General features: G+C 43.7%; 1 protein-coding gene across 1 annotated transcript; it reads right to left on the minus strand.

Annotated features, from left to right (window-relative positions):
- Positions 1–1,954: 1,954 nt before the first annotated feature.
- On the minus strand, positions 1,955–12,178 carry SET (SET nuclear proto-oncogene). Its single transcript, XM_084298774.1, has 8 exons — positions 12,031–12,178; positions 10,387–10,444; positions 9,233–9,375; positions 8,449–8,552; positions 8,163–8,276; positions 6,475–6,645; positions 6,228–6,374; positions 1,955–5,308 (listed from the first exon to the last, which is right to left on the minus strand). Exons 1-8 carry the CDS (start codon positions 12,101–12,103, stop codon positions 5,285–5,287), a joined length of 834 nt encoding a protein of 277 aa, XP_084154900.1. The 5' UTR covers positions 12,104–12,178; the 3' UTR covers positions 1,955–5,284.
- Positions 12,179–12,788: the final 610 nt, after the last annotated feature.

Below are 12,788 nucleotides of genomic sequence, written 5' to 3' on the forward strand. Positions count from 1 at the left end.
TAAATGCGTTGACAAGGCTCTCAGCAACCCCCCAGCTTTCATCAGTAAAAACCCAGCGTGCTGCTATACTGCTTTAGCGTTGTGACATGCAGCGTGTCATAGGCCCTGTGTTTAAAACAAGTGAAAAAGGCGCTTTCTGCTTTCAGGTGGTAGAGACCTCCTCTTCTAAGATCCCTCCTCAGCAGTTTTGCATAATATTATTATTGCACGAATACACACATTCTGTCCTGAAACAGTACACAACCTGGAGTCAGAAGGGAGCCAGAGCTGACAGTATTCCCACATACAAAGCTAGAAGGATGCTAATAAACAGAAATGTTTTCCTTTTATTTAATTAGAGCAGATTTTCTAACATAAGCATTTTGTAAATGGTCTGCAAGTGAATAATTAGTAAAAGGAAATCACCAGAAAATGTAAAATTGAAATCTAGTTTAATCAAGTTGAATTAATAAAGCCTTAGACTTCTATAAAACCTTTGAACACACTCCTGTTGTTAATAAAGCAAGTGCATTAGATTAATAGAAACCCGTCTGGAACCCGCTGCTATTTGTAACATGGTCCAGGCTCCATTTAGCGCTTAAGGAATGACTTTAATTAGACTGTTCATTCACTGGAAATACTGGAAAGGGAAAAGATAAAGTAGTAGGCATTGAATTTTTTGGGCAGGGACATTACTGCATCTGCAGTGGGCAGTGATCTGGGCCCCGTTTGGCTCTGTGAGCTGCAGAGGCCTGCTAGGAGTCCCCCGCGGTCGGTTTGCCCAATGCTGCAATTGGGCTTACACGGAGACTTCCCCCCTTTCCTTCACAACTTATCCCCTCCCAGGGAGGCAAGAGAAGGGCTGAGAGGCAATTTATGGAGCCTGGGGAGCAGTTGGCCAAGGTTCGCTTGGCTAAACAAATCATCCAGCCTTGAGGGATGGGCTGGCCGGTGTCTCAGAGCATGTGTGCTCCCCAAAGCAAGGCTGCTCAGAGTCCCAGCTAGAAGCACAAAGTGCCCATCCAGCCCTTCCAGCATCTTGCTGGGAAGAGGTATTTAGTGGGCACTGTGAGCTGGCAAGCAGCACATATGCGTAAGACCCAACTCCTTGGGGCGCCAGGGATAGTCCCAGGCCCAGCCAGCCCTCTGGGCACAACTTATGCTTTTGAAGTGCCAGTCCAGGAAGCCAGGAGCATGGGACTAGCATGATGGGGGAAGGGAAGGCAGGCTGCATTTTCCCAAATGCAGGGGGAGTCCCAGGCTGGAGCCGTGCAATTGTTTTCCAGCACCTCCTGCAGGGACGGATGGAGGTTAAGGCATGTGCCGCTGTCAGACCAGCAGCCCCTGTCCTCTGCTAAACCTGGAGGGGTAGGAGTGTGTGCAGGACCAGTTGGTAGCTGAACTGCAACTCCAGGAAAGCCTCTCTGCCCTTGTGCTGGGTTGGCTGCAGTTATGCAAGCAACAAGAGGGAAAAAAGCACAGGAGTATATGGCCCCTGCCTTTCACCTTGGCCAGCTCAGCACCCATTTCACACTCCTGCCCTGGCCAGAGGATGCAGAGAGCAGCAGAAGCACCTGGATGGTGCCTCCCTCTACTCAGTGAATATGCTGTAGAAGTGGAATCAAGGAAAGTGTCTTAGGAATTTCTGTTTTTGAGGCAGGAGAGAGAGGGCAAGAGATTAAGCATAAATCTGTTCCCCTGCAGAAGCCAAATTCTTTTTATTGTCGGCGATGACCTCCTGTCACCATTACCCTACTGGGCACCTGAAATCCATAAAAGAAGTGAGCACTATCACCTCCACCCCTGAAAGATGATGCAGGCTTGGGGACTACTAGCTGATTCTTTTGAAAAAGACTCTTAGAAATGGTAACATCAAGTAACAGTTAAAGGTACTTTAATTCCTTCAAATAGAAGGATAGCTTGAAGGTACATCAGAGAAATGATTTCAATCTTTTTTTTTTTTTTAAAAAAAAAAAAAAAGGAAAAAAGCATGGCTTCGAAATTCAGGAACAGCATCAGATAAACAAAGTGCTACCATTATGCACCTGTTTTAAAGTGGTACAAATAAGAAGCTTACAGATTCAAATGAATGGCATAAATGACTAAGAAATTGATTCAGATAATGGTTGTTTACAGGGACAAAACCTATATTGACAACTATGAATAAGCACACGATATGTTAAAAAACCTATTTACACACATGGATATATTTGCTTTCCTTTGGCACTAGGAATTACAGACAAAAGATTCCATTTTATAGCAATTAAATTTCAAACTTAAAATAAAAATAACCTTCAAGTCATTTAATTCATACAGCCCCAACACAGTAGCTTTAAATTGCCACCAATTCTGTATTCTAACCCTGGAAATTCAGGCCACAAAGCCTAAATTCAGCTTCCACCCGTGACAAGTTTCATTCAGCAGGATTAACTGGATGTGAGGAGCTCAAGCAGCATTGGAGAATTAACAAGAGATAGACACAGATGTTTAATGAGAGTTAATCTCCCATTCTTATCCAAGGCGGACATCTACCTTTAAATGCGTTTTGTATGCATAAACAGATTAAATCAAGTAAAAATGGGCATCCATTACATATATTCAGTCAAATTAGACATTAAGTGAACAGTCAGAGCACATGATGGCCATCTGTAGTAGTTCTTCAGTGTTGCAGAGAAATGTGTTAATCCCTACTCATTTCCATTGCTAGAAAAAAATAATGATTTAAGATTACACTTATCCAATATAGTTTACTTTTTTAGTACGTTAGCTTACTCTTTAGCCACTGCCTGGAGTAAGCCAGTAACTTTCACAGGAAGTTCAGTATTATTAATACAGTAGCAAGAGTGTTTTGTCACCCTGTCAGATCCTAAAGAATGTGTAAATGTGTACAAAAACCTCAAAAGTAGCCTTTGACTATCCAGACACTTCATTTCTTGTTCATGGTATTCGACTTTACAGAACCTGAAGCTTTGATTACTTTCAAAACAGTTTTTATAATGTTTTCTGCTAGTAACAAAGACATGTTAACAACAATGGCACAGCATTTTTCACAAAGCATTGAAGTAGGACTAGCTAAAGATTCTTTTTCCTTAAAGAACTACAATCAGTTAGGATTACATAAAAATTAAGTAACATTTATGAGGCATCAGGGCAAGTAACAGCACATCAACCTGCTACTGCAACAGGTAGTGGACTTTAATCTTATAACAATAAAGAATCAAAAGAAAAAATTATAGACTTCATAGTTTACATTTGTTCTCTCTCTAGATGGCAAGAAACCATTACAATTAAAATAATTTGCTCTGCAAACAGTAAGATCAGGGCAGAAGCTTTTGTTGAGATGGAATAAAGTATGTGGCTGCCCTATTTTGCACTGATCACAGGCAGACTGGATGTTGTATTGTCTCCGATAACTGGACTGAATCCAAGATAGACCCGACACTTACAGAATACTCTTTCCCCCCATGTTATTTGGGCACTTCTCAAATAGAGATTAATCTTGTTCTGCTACGTGTATTCCTAAGCATCAAAAAAAGCAGAATTTGACTACAGCAAATTCTGTGAGGAAAAGGAATCAGAGAATATAAGAGCAAGTCTTCCCAGAAGACAGTCTTCTCTACACATCCAAAGAGAACTAGCTGTTTGAATTTGAGATTAGCTAATACAATCTTTTAAATATTTCAGAAGCACAGCATGTTAAAAACAACTTTCATTACACTTTGCGGAATATCAGTACCAACGACCTCTATGTGAAATCATTATAAGCTACTCAAACGCAGTCTCTTAACATGGGGGAAAAAAAAGTACATCCAAAGCATATATACATGCTGCTACTGAGAGAAGAAAGCAGTGAAGTAGCAACTTCTTCATACAAGAGCTTCACAAAGAATCTTGCTAATTGAAATAGCCCAAAACATTAGCTTGCACTTAAGATTTATTTTCAACTGAAAAGACTTCCAAAGCCACCAAAGTCTTACTAGGAGACCCTTTGGTCTTTTTACTCTGAACTTGCATGTTTGTGGTTTTTTTCATGCAAACTGATTTACTGGAGATACAGTACTGCAAGTTACTTACTCAAAAAATATCTAAGAATCAAATGATTTTTCTTTTTGCAGATTATGAATATATATATATATATATAGTCTGTCTTCACCCAAAGTATATATGCACCTACAGCCTCGTCTTACAGTTATGTAATTCAAAAAACGGAGTGTGCAGGAGTAGCTACCAGATGAAACACTTTCCAAATACTGTAATAATGGAACCTGAACGAACTGAGTATCAGTCCACAGAACCACAAGGTTGCATTGCACTACATAAATACTGACCAAATGCCCCCAAAAAAGCCAAGAAACTATAAGCAAGGTCAAAACAGGGTATTACAGCTGTTTCTTTCAGTGAAGACCAACCAGTCCCTTTGTGTACACATTTAGTTTTATTGTAACAAAGCAACTTGTACACTTTAACGTTTAAAACTGAGCATCTTTCTTTCCTTTCCAGTGAAACAAAAAAAAAAAAGAAATTTAAAAATAAACAAGAACAAAATTACAATAGAGAATGTCAATTCCAAATAAGATCCTACAGGTTCTGCTCTGATTCTCCATCAAGTGGCAGGGCTCAAAGTCATCATTAGGAGAAGATTTTATTTTAAAAGTGTCACCTTAAACTGCGAGGATGTTTGTTAAACATCACAATTAAACATGCCAAAGGAGAAGAAGCCATGTTGTCAAAATGCCCACTTAACCCACCCAAACATCTGAAACCCACCCCAGCTGACCTTCTATAACCCCGTTTTTTTTTTTTATTTTTCTTTTTTTTTTTAAACAAGAGAAAGTAGACAGATACATGTTGGTAAATGCTAACTGTCCATATTCACATAGAGACACAGTGTAATCTCTGAGCCCAATATACAGAGAAAGAAGGAAAAAAGCTAGATTCTATGCACTACTACACAGGGGCCTAGCACTCTTCAGCTTCCAGCAGAGTGAAGGGAGCAGAAGGTTTTCTTTTTTCCCACAGAACATGGTGTGTTGATTCCATAAACAGTTTTTGTTTTGAGACAGAAAGGGATAAAAATGAACTTGAAACAGAAACTGGTAGATTCTTTTCCACTGTGTTCTGCTCAAGGTATTTCCCCCAAAATAAATTGTGAACCATGGTGTAGAGGAGAGAAAAAGAGACCTCAAGAGAACAAGGCGACTGAGCACAAGAAAAAAAAGACAGCAACTTGCTCCCAGGGACTGGAGAAAAATTAAAAAGGTAAAAAGGGGGGGGGGGGGGGGGGTTGGAATCCATCAGTGTTCAATTAGTCGTCTTCTCCTTCATCCTCCTGTTGAAAGATAAGCGACAATTAAAAAAAAAATCTATATCACTAAGCTTCAGATAGCACGACCTTTTAAATGCAATAACCAGAATGTTTTGCTACCCGAGAGACCACAGCCCTACAGTATTGCTCATGAAGATCTCTCTCCCTCTTCACTAAGGAATAGTAACACTTGCCATGAATATCGATCCATGTAGAAGTCAGTTAATATCGGATGTCGCAGTGAAAAACACATCATGCATATTAGAAAAAAATCCACCACTTAAAAATCACTACAAAAACTAGCGTAAGTTTAATACTTAGAAAGACTATTTAGTATATTTATTAATATTCTAGGCTACAACTCATTATTCAGAATACAGAGTGTCTGGTGCCACAGCAGCCCTCCAGCCTCCACAACCAGGAACATGCTAATGCTAAGCCTTAAGTTACCAACACCCTGAATGGTGTCTCTGGAAACCCACTTGCTGCTACAAAAAACTGCTAATTCCTGAACCCAAAGAATCTTGGCTAAGCTGGCAATAAGCCAAAATAAATCAACATGTGGGAAGATGACAGAACTGGATGCATCAGCAAGAGCTTTTTACAAGTAAAACTCTGCTAGAAAGTTCACCAAATAAATTTTGTTAAACTAGAAGAGATGCTAATATCCTAAATCATCTTGAGTACCTTCCTTGCAGTAAGTTCACTAAAATTATTTATTTGCAGTCTCACGTACACAAATGTAATCATCACTACACTGAAGCCATGCCACAAATTAAAGCAGTTAACAGTTTTACTCCTCTCCTCCAATAAGTTTGTCAAAGATTTTACAGAAAACTACTTCACCTTTGTACCAATGGCTCATTATACTTACAAGAAGGTCCCTCATAAATTTCTTATTCTCATACACCAGAGATGGAAGAGGTAAAGGACGAATGCTCACCTCGCCTTCCTCTCCCTCATCATCATCTTCGTCTTCTTCCCCCTCATCTTCATCTCCTTCTTCATCAATATCTTCCAATCCTTCTTCCTCTTCATCATCGTCATCATCCTCCTCTCCTTCCCCTTCTTCATCATCCATATCAGGAACCTTAAAGACACACGTGGGACATTAACTACAGTGATCAAATTCACTTTTACCTGCGGAGTGCTTTGGTGGACACGGAGCAACAATGCAGTGCTATACTTACCAAGTAGTACTGCAGTGGATTTGGCCAGATGTCATCCTTGATGACTTCTCCTAGTTCATCAGCCCCTGCATCAGAGTGGTCAGTGAACCAGGTAAAGAAACTTTCTGGCTCTTCATGCTGCCTCTTCCTACTGGCTTTGTTCTGTGTCTGGCTTGAACGTTTTGTCAGATCCTGAAAAGAAAGTTGAGAAGCTCCCTAAAGCAGCAGTATGTGCATTGTGTCCCTCCCTCTTTTTTTAAGAAGTACCAGTTAGAAGCATACATGTCTTAACAACCACAAGAAGTCACTTACTCCCTCTTTCAGGGACTAATCTTAAAGAAACGATTAGAACCAAAAGGACTAATAGCAAAAGGTATCACTCAGCAGTAAACCCACCTGCTTCTTTTAATGCCTTCCACTGAAATACTGAAAACTCACAGGATCTTGCATTTTTCTTTATGTTTCCATGTCACAGGGCAGCCCAAGTATGACAAATGTTTACTGAAATGCCAAACTTAAAAGATCTCACCAGTGCTTAATACTACTCCAAGAGTTGTTATTGTAGTTAAATGCTACAATTGCTTCATAAACACAATTTAAGAAACACTCAGGCTCCACACCTCTAAGCTCTGTCCTTAATAGTGAGATAAAGAACCACCTAGCATTCTTAACCCAAGATTTTCTGCTTTGAAGTCTTAAGGCCATTAATTGTAGTAAGTGAATAAAAACTAGCACGAGCCACTAAACCATATGGTCATGAGAAAATACATCCACCACCTTACCCCAGAAGGTTGGCAAGTTTGCAACACTGTTTGCTAAGTTTGAAAAGAAAGCAATTCTCCTCTATTTATTCTTTATTTGGTCGTAAGGTAACTCCAAACTCCCAAAGTTTGCTTTCTTCATAGAATCACAACATTATATATATATATACACACATAGACTTATTTTTTAATGAAGAATAGTACCAAAATTCACATTAATTTTGTGGTATATTGTGAGACCATTCAGCTGCTTTGTTCAGGACTGTGATTTCTGTAAATAGGAAAAGTTCCAGTTCTCAGTGAAAAAAAGGTTTTCTTGTCCTGATGGTGACAAAACAAGCAGCAATTTAAAAGCAATCCCCAGTTCTACTTTTAAATACGAATTTCAAAGCCTTTAGGATAAAATGAAAGGGCTCCCAACTATTACAGAAACTACAGAACATTAATTTGGTTTTAATACTGTCTGGAAAATAGATATGCCCACATTATTGTGTGGATACTACTTCTCTAAAGACATGGTGTCTGGAAGGGAAATTAAGAAAAATAGAAAAATTAGACACCCCCTATCTGCCCCACCCCTTCCAACCCCACTGGGTTTGGAATTCCTAATTTCACAATTATCTTAAAACAACAAAATACAGCCTAGATCCATTCCAAAGAGAGACAAGCTAGAGTACTTGTTACTCTCTCCATCTGGTCGTACTTGTACTTTCGCTGTCTTAATTGTGGTGCTCAACTGAACAAGAGAATTCACTACAGATCTCCACGTATATGGTGTGTGCCAAACCTTGCAAGAGCTACATATATAGAAAAGTGGGGAGGGGGTGGAAGGGGGAAGAGGCAGCTTCAATTAAGAAAAAAAATAAAAAGAAGAAAGTAAAAGGAACATAAATGAAAGCTAAAGTATGTAGAGCAGCAATTATCTCTCCCAGATGCACAGATACGTACCTTTCCAGATTTCCATTTGATCTCAGTTGATTTTGAAGATGGGTCTCCACTTTCATTCAGATGAAACTCTTTGGAGAGAACTTTATTTTCAAAGTATGGATTCTCATCAAAATACTGCAGATTTGAAAGCAGAGTTAGAACCCACCAATGTAAGCATACATGTGCCAAGTCAAATCTTGTACTAAACAGATAACTGAAGAGATTAAGTTACAAACTACAACCCAATATATAGCCACATTCAAAAAAGCAGCAAAGTCACAAGTGAAGGAATGTTTAATGTACTTACAAAATCTATTCTGTAACCTGATTTGATGTCTTCAAATTCTGTCACCTCAACTCTGGTCAAATAATGCAGTGCTTCTTCGTCTTCTTCTCCCAGCAGTGCAGATACTATGATAGAATCAGTAGTCCCACATTAACAAAGCTCTGAAATGTGTGTCACTGACATGAAATACAGGAAATTGACATTATATAAAATGGGAAAAGCAACACGTTTGTCCAGGCTGACTTCTTGTGGCCCATTTTTTTTGAGGTAGCAGCCAACAGACTACTGGCATCTGTGATTTTGATGTTATGTTTACTTGTTGCAGTTCATTAAAAAGCAGCATATATCTATTCTTCTCTCTAAAACAGATTTCCAGATATGTGGTTTGCCCAATGTAGGCAGTGTATGGACTTGTTTTTTTTGTCCTGTTGGAAACAGCATATCATTATCAACAGTCCTAAGGAGATCACCCTAAATTAAAAAAATAAAACACCAGAATCCTCATTTTCTTTAAAAGAGACTATTAATTGATGAAGTGTGAAGCCTGTACTTTATAATACAAGAAGAAAACTACCATGGAATTCTAGCGATCAAGGTGTTCCTTTGGTTAACAAATGTAAGAGCTAAAAAGCTTATAAGACGCACACTAGGACAGAAAGGAAGTGTTTGCATATGTACCCATAGGCTTCTGTTTAATGCCAAGTAACTATCCTAGAAAACACTAAGACACAAGAGGCTCGCGTTACAAGCAAGGAAATATTGAATTTACAGGGCGTAAAAAAAAAGGGGTGTATTAAAAATATACCTTGTGGGTGGTTGACAAATGTTGTTACCCAGAAATTTGGGATTTTGGCGATCAATTCTGACCTCTTCTGGAAGAATGGTTGGCGGAGTTTGTTGTATTTCTGTTCTACTTTCAAAATTTCCTCACTGGCTTGTTCATTCAGTCTGTAACAGACAGAGCCACGTTAACCTCAGGAGAGAGAACTGAAATTTGAAGATGTATCATCAGTACTTAGCTATAAACTGAATAGATTTAATTAAACTAGTCAGCTGCGCACAACAAATGAGGGAACTCAAACAAAAAAAAAAACAGAAACCCAAACCTGTAACCACTATTAGGAAATACACTACCAGAAGCAATCACGCTCATCCTAATGAAGTGTTCTTTACAGGTTTTGCAGCATTACATGAGGGACAGACCCTTATTTATGCTAAGTAGCCTCTTAAGCGTTTTGTTTGCAAGTCACCTGTAGATGGACAGCATATAAAACTATCACCTGCCCTTTATAATTCTGGGGCAGGAAAGCATGACTGTAACAAAAGCAGTTTGGTACCACACACAATTAAAGTCTTAAAGACATTAACACTTCGTTGGCTTTGTAAAGGTTAGAGCCCTGAGACTGTAACAGTTCCATGAGGACAGAGCCTTACTTGTCACTTGCACTTTGTAGCACAGTGCATGTGGAGGTAAGATACAGGCAAACACTGACACAGAACCCACAGAGTTTGGGGATATGAAACTAATTTTTCTGTGAGATTTCCTACCTATTATTCTACAAGCACTCAAATATATAATAAAGTTTTATAATAAAGCTAACTTTTCAACCAAGTTTTCAGTTCTGCTTACAAATGTGAAAATACTTTTTGCAAAGCAGCGTACAAATTCAGAAAGCAGTGAGAATAAACCTTTTATCAAAACTATCACAGTGAATTAGAAAATTAAGCTCAAGCTCTGTATTTTTAACTTTAAACAATTAAACAAGAAATCAGGATGTTTCTTCCGATTTTTGATTTTACACAAATACTTGTTACATCTGATCAGGCCAGAACTCAAGCATATCATGTGGGAGTCTGAAGACACTGAGAACTACTACCAAGTGCTTACTTTACTAAACATTTTATTACCATAAGTCTTTTAATTCCCCCTAAAAACTTCTCAAGTTTTTTAATGGTTACCTGTCTATTTCATTCTGTACTTCATCAATGTGTTCAATTGCTTCCTGTTGCTCTTTTTCTGAAAAAAGAATGAAAATGCATCAAAATCCCTTAATTCTCAAGTCTGACAAATCACTTGGAGTTTTCTCCTTAGACCTTTTCTAGAGATTTATTTTACAAGTACAAAGGTATTTCTACTGAGTGTCTTAAGTGTTACTAAACCATAAAGCCTCAGCTACTTTCAAGGAAAACTATGGCTGAAGCGCCAAAAAGTTTCCTGAAACGGGACTTGGACCAAGTTTACCACCAAAAATCCCAGCTCACGTTCCTCTATACAGCTTTACAAGTCAACTTAAATGGTAAACGAATTCCGACAGTTAGTACTAAGAACGTAATAAAGAAGTTGCACATCTAAGACCAACAGATTTAAAGGAACGTGGAAGCATTAAATAATTTAGAGGGGACAACAGCATCAATGGAAACAGCATAACTGGGAACACGTCGCCTTCAAAAAACCAAAAAGCACGTTGAATGAGGAAAACAAGGAAAAAAACCCTTCCAAGTCACGGTCGGGCAGATAATTTCGCGGCAGAACTTCCCCTGGACAACACTTGGCAAAGCTCTCGATTAAAGGCCGCCTGTTTACCTAGCGTGCTGGGGGATGAATGAGCGGCAGCGGGAAGCAGCCGGAGCGGTGCAGCCCCAGCTCCCAGCTCCCATCCCCGCAGCAGCAGCCAGCTCTCCCCGCGGAACCCGCAGGTGCGGCGAACACGTGCGGGGCCCTCGGCAGCGGAGAGCCGGGGCAGGAGGCAGGCGAGCTCGCAGCGCCCTTCCTCCACCGGTTAGAAACCCCGCTGCTGGGCCGATTTCGGAAAAAAAAAAAAAAAATAATAATAAAAAAATTAAAAGAAAGAGATAAAAAAAAAAAAAAGCCGGAGGAGAGGAACCGCCGCGATCGCACGTGGGGGAGGCGCGGGCGGTTCCTGGGCCCGGCCCCCGCAGCACCGCGTGGCTCCCGGGGCCGGCCCCGGGAAGGGCCCCGGCGGCGGCTCCATCGCGGCGCGGCGGGGGCAGCACCACGCGGCGGCGGCGCCGAGCCCAGGAGGCGGCCGAGCAGCATCATGGCGGCGGCGGAGCACAATGAGAGAGGCCCGGCGGCCGCCGAGCGAGGAAGAGGGGGGGGGGGGAAGGCAAAAAAAGAAGAGGGTGAAGAGAAAAAGGGGCAAGGCTCCTCAACCGGGCGGGCTGAGGTTAAAGGGGGGGGGTCCCCGCTGCTCCAAGCCGAGCCCGCAGCGCCCCCCGGGCCGGCCCCGCCTGCGCCCCTGGGGAAGGAGGCCGGGCCGGGGAGCGGAGACAAAAGGGCGCTAACATGGCCTCCTCCTCCTCCTCCTCCTCCCGCTGCCGGGGCCTGCACATCCGCCCGGCCGCCACCGCGCTCTTCCCGCCTCCGGCCCGGCCGCGGCCCGCGGGGCTGAGGAAAATGGCGGGCGGTGCGGCGCGGGGCGAGGCGGAGGCCGCGGCGGAGGCCGCCATTCCCTTCCCTGCTCTCCCTTCCCTTTCCCCTTCCCGCCCCCCCCCCTCCCTCACTCTCTCCCTCCCACACCACCCCCCGCACCCCCCCCCCCTTTCCCCTTCTCTCCTTCTCCGGGCCCGGCGCGGCCTCACCTGAGGTCTCGTCGGCCCCATCGTGGTTGGAGTTGAGCTCCTTCTTACTGACTTTGGCCGCCGGCGCCGACATGGTGGTGGCTGCGGAGCGCGGAGGGCGGGGGGGGGGCCGTAACGGGGACTGAGCGGGGGGAGAGGAGGGGAGGGGGGGGGGGCCGGGCGCCTGACTCCTCCTGCTGCTGCCGCCGCCTCCTCCTGCCGCCGCCGCCGCTCAGGCTCCTCCTCCTCCTCCTCCTCCCTCCTCTCTCCTCCTCCTCCTCCTCCTCTTCTTCTTCTTCCTCCTCCTCCTCCTCTTCCTCCTCCTCCTCCTCCGGGCCGCTCCCGCCTCCTCCGGCCGGACCTGGAGCTCCCGGGTACCAGCGGCGCCCGCGCTGCCTCACGCTCCCCACAGCCAGAGTCCGCCGCCGCCGCCTCCTCTTCTTCCTCCTCCTCCTCTTCCTCCTCCTCCTGCTGCCGCCGCCGCCGCTGCTGCTGCTGCTGGCGAGGGGCGGGCGGCGCGGCGCGCATGCGCAGCAACCCCCCCTCCGGGGCACGGGGGGGGACGGCGGGCGCCAGCGCGCATGCGCACCGAGCCCCCCTGCCGGGCGCTGGGCGGGCGGGAGGCGCAAGGCGCAGGCGCGCCCCCGGCTGTCCCCTCCTTCGGCAGCGGGAGAGCGCTCCCGCCGCGCGCACGCGCGAGCGCCGCCTCTCCTCCCCGCCGCGGGCGGCCCGCGCGCGCAGCCGCGGTCAGGGACAAGCCCCCGCCCCTCCCTCCGCCG

Source organism: Netta rufina (assembly GCF_964035555.1).
Source record: "Netta rufina genome assembly, chromosome: 20".
Taxonomy (NCBI): Eukaryota; Metazoa; Chordata; class Aves; order Anseriformes; family Anatidae; genus Netta; species Netta rufina.

Bases quoted from the DNA above. Each gene is read 5' to 3' on its own strand.
- SET (XM_084298774.1), bottom strand. From the start codon at position 12,103: ATGTCGGCGCCGGCGGCCAAAGTCAGTAAGAAGGAGCTCAACTCCAAC. The intron at 10,445-12,030 runs GTGAGGCCGCGC...TTCTTTTTTCAG, and splicing joins TGGGGCCGACGAGACCTCAG to AAAAAGAGCAACAGGAAGCA. The intron at 8,277-8,448 runs GTAAGTACATTA...TCAAATCTGCAG, and splicing joins CAGGTTACAGAATAGATTTT to TATTTTGATGAGAATCCATA.